At 37.5% G+C, this 8,858-nt stretch overlaps 1 protein-coding gene across 1 annotated transcript in view; it reads right to left on the bottom strand.

Annotated features, from left to right (window-relative positions):
• LOC121302611 (klotho-like) overlaps nt 1–5,119 on the bottom strand; it is a 12,211-nt gene extending 7,092 nt beyond the window's left edge. The window contains exons 1-2 of the mRNA XM_041232615.1: nt 4,322–5,119; nt 7–153 (exon numbers count right to left, since the gene is read on the bottom strand). Coding sequence (XP_041088549.1) covers nt 7–153; nt 4,322–5,038 — 864 coding nt within the window. The 5' untranslated portion in view covers nt 5,039–5,119. The remainder of the gene's footprint in view (nt 1–6; nt 154–4,321) is intronic.
• Between the last annotated feature and the right edge of the window lie 3,739 nt (nt 5,120–8,858).

Raw genomic sequence — 8,858 nt, 5'->3', positions numbered from 1 at the left:
CAGGACAAAGTCAAGGGAGCACTGGCAGGCCTTAATATTCTCTTTGCTCTTGTTGCGAGGACTTATCCAGTGAGAGCCGAGAGCAATGGACACCTTACCACCCTGTTTTTGTCGAAACGTGTTATCATAGAGACGCCAAACTGCTGCATGGGCCTAGAAAAAAACAAACAAACAAAAAAAAACTATATGAATCACATTTATCTGTAAAATACCCTTACCTTCTTTAATGGTATTGTACTACCACCACAATAGTAGTTCTGTTGTATAGAGAAATGGTAGCAGGAGGGCAGCATCATTGGTAGATTGGCCTCACAGCATTACGTTGTCACATTTTTACTTATTAATTTTACAGCAATGGCAGGAACCAAAGCCAGAGCAGTTGCTGTACATTGCAGTACCATTATTACCAGCTTGTTCCCCTGTCAGGACCACTGCACAACATTTGGTCGCAATCCAAGGTTGCACACAACAGTATGTATTTTTACTCTCTTTTTATTTGTCGAATTGCCAAATGCACTTTCCATGGCTATCACTAGATGGCAGCATCAAGTGAACGCCTCGTTTGAGAGGGAGTGTACAACACTCTGGTCCTGTGAGATGCTATACAGTTTAAACAAAAAAGAAAAGATCATTCACCAAAAATTGAAATGTCAAGTTGGAGGTAATGTCACAAGTAAATATCACCTGAGGGGGTTTATATTACTGTTCTTTTTCAAATCTGTCATTCAATAGCTAAACAAGTCTTACACAAATTCTTCTCATACTTTGTTATAACATTGTGGTTTGATCTATACTAGAGGAGGTGGTGTGGTCCATTGGTTAAAGAAAAGTACATGTAACCAGGTGGTCCCTGGTTCAAATCCTGGCTCAGCGACTGACTCATTGTGTGACCCTGAGCAAATCACTTGTGCTCTGTTTTTTAGGTGAGACGTTGTTGTAAGTGACTCTGCAGCTGATGCATAGTTCACACACCCTAGTCTATGTAAGTCACCTTGGATAATGGTGTCTGCTAAATAAACACATAATAATAATACTCCTAAAAACTAGATTCAATATTTACTCCTCTGCTAGTTCAGGTAAAATATCAAAATTATATGCAATCATTTTTAAACTTGGTAGACTAGACAATCAAGTGTAAGGTCTCTATTTCCAAGATAGATTTTCCATGGTCAGCAGCTAGTGACTCATTGCTCCACATGAGGCGGCTGCGTGGACTGAAAAGTGATCTGTTCTGTGTAAAAGCACCTGTGCCTTGTCTTATCTTGCACTGATTGATAAGCTAGAAAGAAAATGGAAAAAAAGGGCTCATAGTACCAAGCAGTAATTCGATTGTTACCTTTATATAAATAGCCTGCCCTCAATCACACCTATCAATAAAGCTTCTGTGCAGCAGGGCTTCAACATATAGATAGGTTGCATCCTATATGGAACACATAAAATCTAACCAAACAATACACACTGTTGGTTGACTGCTCTTGCTTGCTGTTCTCATTCTTGGGTCATGCATGTGCTTATATGATAGGGACCAAAACACAGAGGCATTGTGAACTATACACTTAAATTAACATATGAACGAAGGAATGAATGCTGTATGTAGTTACCAATGGCAATGCAGAAGCACAGGGCTAGCTACATTTTTGTGAGTACATTGGTAGAATGCTACCAATTTGAAAACACTCAGTAACTACTGTAAAATATCCTGTAGTGCTTCTTTTAAATTAACAGAACCAGAAAAATGTGGCAGTGTCTAAAACAACTGTTAATTTCTAACTACAAGCCTCTGTACATTACTTTCATTACAGGTATTTGCTCCAATGCAAAGCGTGCATTCGTTTTTTACTTTACAGTAAAGGTATTCCTTTTATGACACTTTAATGAAAAGTATGTTTCCTGAAGAGCTCTTTCATAGTTGGTGTTGACAGATTGTTTACAGGATAGTGAAGTAAACTTTGAACTGGAGTAAATGCTTACCGAATCTGTTTCATCCATATAATGATGTCCAAAGTCTGTGACAGATTCTTGTGAACTTTACTTTATATAGTTTACCTGTTAACCTGTTAAGCAAACTGGTTTCCTTCCAGCAATAAAGACCAAATATGTTCACATAATAATAAAACTGAAAATGCTCCCTAGTAAGAATTGCTGGCGTTGTACATTTCTCACAAACATGTATTAAGGTGCACTGACTGGAATTCAAACTGGATAGAGTCCAAATAACCCAGGAACAACAAAGCTCTGTTAGGTGCTTGTAAAGACACAGTAGCTGGACATGTAAAGCAGCGTCTCGCATGTGTTTATTGAAGGTTGTAGACAGGGACACAAACAGTTTGCCAGTGCAATGTTAGACTGTATCCAGACTGCCAGCGCTTACAGCAAGGGTCAGTATTACATGCATTCTTAATATCAGCCACTAGAGGGATGCTGTCACAAGACATTTACTGATTTGCTTTACATCACAACTCAATTCCATAATGTGCTTGAATCTTCCATCACTTTCGGCACTTGCTATGACAGAAAACTCATTGCTGGTGTTTAAGTGAAAAACAGACGTCTTTCGTTGTATTCTGCATTGGTACCACTGCGGTCATGGGATTACACATTAAAATCTTACTCATCCAATTGAAGGATAATTATTTTCACAGCCATACTAAAATCTTTAGTGAGCAAGGAAGGGAGTATTACATAAATGCCCCAATCCAATCATTTTGGGGTATGACTGCTTTGAAATAGTTTGCATATTTGCAAGAAGATTTAGAGATGACAAGATATTTACATTTGCATAATGTTCAGTCTAGCAGGGGAGACCAGGGCTGCCTGTCACACCTTTCACTCTTTATTATTTTCCTCAATCTGGTGCATGCTGTGAGGTTCTGTTCCTCGTTATATTGAAGAATAACTCTTCACATGCAAATTGATGTTTTTTATTTCAGTATAACTTTATTCCAAATATGATATTGAGACGGTTGAAAATGCGCCGGTCACCTGTCGCAACCTGCCTCATACTGGGGTTGGTTGTCACAAGATATGGGGTTGGTTGTCATAAGGTATGTTTTTGCCTTTACAGTAGACAATAATGCAACATTTTTAGTTTTTTTTTTTTTTTTTTTTTTTTTTTTTAATAACATAAAGTTTCTACTGTGTACAAAGACAGAAACAATTGTATTTTTACTTGTTATGTGAACATAAAAAAATGCAGACCTATATATGTTTGAAATGTTGACCCATGCTACAAAATAATACCACAGCCTCCATAGAACCAGAGGACAAACAGTAAATAATTTAAATAAACATTATATGGTGACATAGCCCACATTTTGGTGTAAAAAAGTTAAAAATATAAGACTTCTTCCTATAGGATTTACATGTGACAACCAACCCCCAAAACTATGTGACAACCTGCCCCAACCATACTTTAAATGTTAATTTAATTCTCTCAGTACTACTGGGAGGACCTACTGGTTTTGTTTTTACACCAAAAGATAGCCCATATCTGGTTCTAATTAACATGGCCACAAGTTCAAACAAACTCCCATACCACTAAGAGTTATAACATAAATAACAAGATATGCATTTTTTATTTTCGGTATGAAAAAAAATGAAATATGTGCTACCTTTATGTTAGATGGAATTGACCTCAAATTACAAGATGGTTGACTTCCAGACAACAGAACACACATTTCAGTGTTAGTATCACCTGCCTGCGCCATCTAGTTTCATAGCTATGAGCACTGTGACAACTAAGCCCGGTCTCCCTTATTTATTCTCCTCCCAGTACATCTATATCTTTTCTTCACTGTTCTACTGTCAGGAGTCAGTTGAGTGTGGTGACGTATCCCCTTGAACAAGTCTGAGATAAGATGGTGAAAGCAGACATTGTTGATGTAGTCAGTATATGTTCCACACATATTACTTTTTTGCAATGGCTATGATAATAAACTAAAGAAAACGTATTCATTGAGGATTTGTCCACAATTATAACAAAGAATTGTATAAATCCTTGTATGACAATGTCCCTATAGGTTTCCTATAGGATGATAAGACTATATATAAAAAACGTATAGCACTGCTGTCATTCCTATATAATAATCTAAAAAAAATCTTATAAAAAGTTCTGATATTTGTTTAGGTTTATGGCATATATTAAACTCAGTGTTTTCTGGATACCTCTTTGTGTAGTTAGTCGAAGTGATTGGGATTTAATTCAATACAGCACATTCTTGTGCTTAACAGTGAGAGTTAGTTTAATTGTTTTCGTTTTTGTTTTGTTTTTTTGTTTTTAATATCTGTTCAGGTGTCCATAAAAGCGAGTGTCGTCACTTACCTTAATAAGAGTATGACCAGCTTGGAATGGCAATCCCGGGTCACCTTTGATGCCTGGAGCAACCATTCCAGTACCATAGCCATGCCAGGCAACAACAAACGGATTGTCAATAGTGATCCAAAATTTCACATTGTCTCCAAAAGTCCTAAAGCAAAACTCTGCATAGTCCTTAAAAAGGTCCACTAAAATAGGATTGCTCCATCCACCATAAAGCCGCTGCAGTGTGTCTGGCAGGTCCCAGTGGTAAAGCGTAACAACAGGCTCCACTCCAATTCTCTTCAACCTGTTAATCAGGTTTATGTAGTAACTCGCCCCTGCTTCGTTATAGGGGCCGACTGTTCCATTCGGAAAGATTCTGGGCCAAGAGATTGAGAATCTATAATGTGTTACCTTTAATTTTTGGATCAAATGAATGTCCCTGTGCACATTGTGGTAGCTGTCACTGGCCACCTCGCCTGTCCCCCGATTTCCTGCGCTTGTGAAAGTGTCCCATATAGACAGCCCTTTCCCGTCCTTCTGAAAAGCCCCTTCGGTCTGGTAGGCGGCTGTCCCGACGGACCACATAAAATCATCCGGGAACATATCATAAAGAAACGCTTCGTCTTCTGGATAAGGAAGTTTTAAAAATCTAGCCCAAGTGCGGCTTCCATCGCCTGAATCGCCGCTCACACATAGGACCTGACAGCAAAGAGCAAAGCATAGAGATCTCATTCGCATGCTTGCTGCAGGCGTTTACCACCAGGTAGATTTCTCGTATTCAAACAGTGGTGGTCATCTGGTACACAGAGGGTAGACCTGTTCTCTTCTTACTCTTTGACTCACACCTCATACACAGGCTGTTATATACAGCTGCCGGTCCTATGAGAACACAGGTTCTATCAATAATTACCTAGTCCAGAGACTGCCCTAGGCATGCACAGCAGAACAAATGGAACAGAGACGGTTGGTACCCGAGGCAAATACTTTAGTTAGATGAGTATAATAAGGTGGGTTTTTTCTGTTTTTGTTCTGCGTCAGTAAAAATAATAATAATAATAATAATAATAATAATAATAATAATAATTAAGACAACAATAAAAAACCGTTAATGCTTTCATACGGTCATTAGGTGCTGCAACTAAAAAAGTGGACTTCGGTTTACATTTTTCATTTGTTATAATCGTAGCCTTAGTTGCGGTGTGTTTACTTAGAGACATTGGTGTTTTAAATGGTTTTATTGCCTAGCCATTGTGTAAGTAAAGATCAATACTTTACACCATTAAATTACATGGCAATATTAAAAGCTGAAATGTCGTTCTCCAGACAATAAAATGTTATTGATTTGTATTAGCTTTTGTAGAAAATAACAACATGTTCGAATCAGCATAGTGTAAATAAGTGGTGGATCGTTATAACCTGGAATTATAAATCACCCCTTGGGGGTGGGGGGGGTTAAAGAGTGAAAGTATTTAGATAAGCCGCTGCATCGAACATTCAAATAGAATGTGTTCAAATACTAGATATTTAGCTCAAATAAATCTCCTTCATATCTACACGTGTCCCCAGCGAGAGCCTCAGCTCCTTTTGCAATTAGGGGCACCGTCTTCTGCACCCGCCTTGAGGTTCTTTGGAATTTCTGCATCAGCTAATTCAGTAACAATGCTGATTCCATCTCATCAAATGTAATTAAAGGTGTCTGCCTTAAAATTGAATACCATTTCTTTATCACTTACCCAAAGCCATTGTACATTGTACAGTGCTTGGACCCAAACAAGCCTCAGACTCACTTTGAATGGTATTGGTAATGTGGATTTCCTATTGGCCTGAATTGTAATGCTGCCTCCAGAGAGCAGCCTATTTGCAACCTCCTTATATGAGCCAGTGTGGTCCAGCAGTTAAAGTCCAGGGCTTCAGATTTCACTGATGGTCACCATTTCAAATCTGACCTCTGTCACTTATCCACCTTGTGTTCCATCCTGCAGTTGAGGTGTTAAATCAATGTCCTATTGTAAGTGACTCTACATATAAAGCACAGTTCACAGCCTACCTCTATAAAGTGTTTTGTGATAGTTGTCCACTATGAAAGGCACTATATAAAGATATTATTATTATCAGCATGGCAACAATCTGGAAAGGGCTGGCACCAATACCCTCCAGCCCAGTTTATGTACCTTTGCCATTTTCCCATGCTTGGTATTTTTTTTATTCCTTTGGTCACAATACAGTTTCTGCTTGTATATTCTATTGCTGATGCAATGCCACTCATTGTAGATATAGGGATAGAATCACATAAACAAAATCATTACAATACACCATCCTGTGTTTATTGTTTATATTTTTTCATTTAGAAGAGGATTTTGCTTAGATGTATTTTGCGCATAAAATGTGTGACACTGCATATAACCAGGACTTAGGAAAGTTGAGGCTGCTGCTTTCTTCAGATCCAGAGGGACCCCAGTGAATCTGAAGGATTTGTTTAGGGTTAGATAGTGTTAGCACTATTTTAAGCAAATGACACCAACAGAAATCAAATTTTACTGGGGAGCTAATTCCCTGTGGCACCTTTGTCATAAAATGCATCATTAACTTATACAAATAATAACACAGATAATATGATGGATACTTAGAAAAGATATCCTGCTCAACTCGAAAGTGATTTGGGGTTGATTTAAAGACCCACCTATTAACATTACCATATACATTAAAACCAAATTAGCTTAAATGAGGACAAATCTGGATTATATATATTTGTGCGACAGTATGCTCAGCCATTGTTTAAATCTTTAAAATAGACCCCAGATACGGACACATTTTAGACTCTAATGTTCAATGTCAATGTTAAATAAACAGCACTATTGTTGTTTCTTATTTACTTTTACATTCTTGGACTGGGGTCTCTACAATATTAAACATATTAAACAAAAATGATATTGAAATAGTTAAAATGCATAATAGTGTCCACACAATTAAATTTTCTTTCAAAATGTCCCCTATATTTATAATCTGCGTTTATCAATCACACAAGACCATTATTTTATTATTATTTTTTTTTCTTACATATCCCCTAGGATACCAAATGAAAGTCTTCTGGTAACCTCACGGCAAGCAAATACATCTAACAAGAGACATGAAATGAATGATTTCCATTACATGAGAGTAGATGTTGAACATCATGCTGATTTGAACTCGGCTCTCGCCAAGGTAAGCATCAACTAAGACGTAGCTTTGTAGTAAACTAATGTGATCCATCTGCATCTCCATCCATTCGCGTTGTTTTCCATCTGATGATGTAGATATCCTTCTGTCTGGTGTTGATTGCTGAAGTGTAATGCTGGCTCCAGGGATCAGCACACTCAACGGCTGCGATGCTGGCTCCGGGGATCAACCCAGTGAGGTCCATCCTCGGTGTTTCGTTGACTAGCCCACGACACCTCAAGAGGGCTCAACAGTGATTCTGGCGTCCCAGGATCACCCCCCTCCATCCCCCACTCAGCTCAGCCCAGCTTACTTACCTGTACATGAGCATTGCTTTCTTTCTATTGTGCTTGAGATCCCAATCCAGAATCTTTCCGTCTCAACCACAGTCAGTTGCTGCTCCTTTCTGCTGCTTCAGATAAGTTCTTCACTGTGCGACGCAACTCTTGGAGAGAGAAGGCTGATCCCAATAGAGTGAGAATGTTAAATAAAAAATGATGTGTGCTCTTTTTCATTGTAAAAGGAACTTTTCAGCAATGTGTATATTTCATGAGTATATTATATGAGTTTAACTGTCGTAATCGCTCTCAAACGTAATTATTTACTGTATTATTTTTTTTTTTTAATTCTCATTTGAATTTGCTCTTACTTCAGATTTTATTGTATTTTATAACTGCTATTATCTGTAATTTGACACTTTGTAATGTCACATTTTGTAATGTGATTCTTTGTAAGAACTGTAAGTCGCCATGGATAAGGGCATCTGCTAAGAAATAAACAATAATAATCATGGCAAAACGCAGAGAACTGTGGTGTAAAGCGTGGTAAATACACCATTTGCGTATGGGAATAATACTGCATATTAAACTGCTAATTTACCACGGTTTTCTGTTTTCTGAAGGTATATTTAGGAAGGTGCATTGCAATCGACACACTCCAATAATACAAACATAAGCTATGAAGCAAAGAAACATTATTCACACTTCATGCTGTTAACGATTAAAGTGATGGAAAGAAATTCCAGTAATTTGTGTGAAACTTTAAACTGACTAAGTAAGTTACTGATTCAGAATGCTTTCACTCAGTGAGTGCAGACTATAAAAAGTATAGTAAAAAATGAGCAGGCTATGTGGATGTGGGAATTCTAGAAAGGTAAAAATACAAGGTATTATTTGTACTGTACAGCGGCTCTCAAAAGTATTCACCCCCCTTGGACTTTTCCACATTTTATTGTGTTATAATATGGAATCAAAATGGATTTAATTAATTGCCACTGATCAACACAAAAAAGTCCAAGTGATAAATAAAATCTACAAATTGTTCTAAATTAATTAGAAATATAAAACAGAAAATAATTGATTGC

The sequence above is a fragment of the Polyodon spathula genome, chromosome 30 (assembly GCF_017654505.1).
Source record: "Polyodon spathula isolate WHYD16114869_AA chromosome 30, ASM1765450v1, whole genome shotgun sequence".
NCBI lineage: Eukaryota > Metazoa > Chordata > Actinopteri > Acipenseriformes > Polyodontidae > Polyodon > Polyodon spathula.
This window is presented reverse-complemented; position numbering and strand designations above follow the sequence as displayed.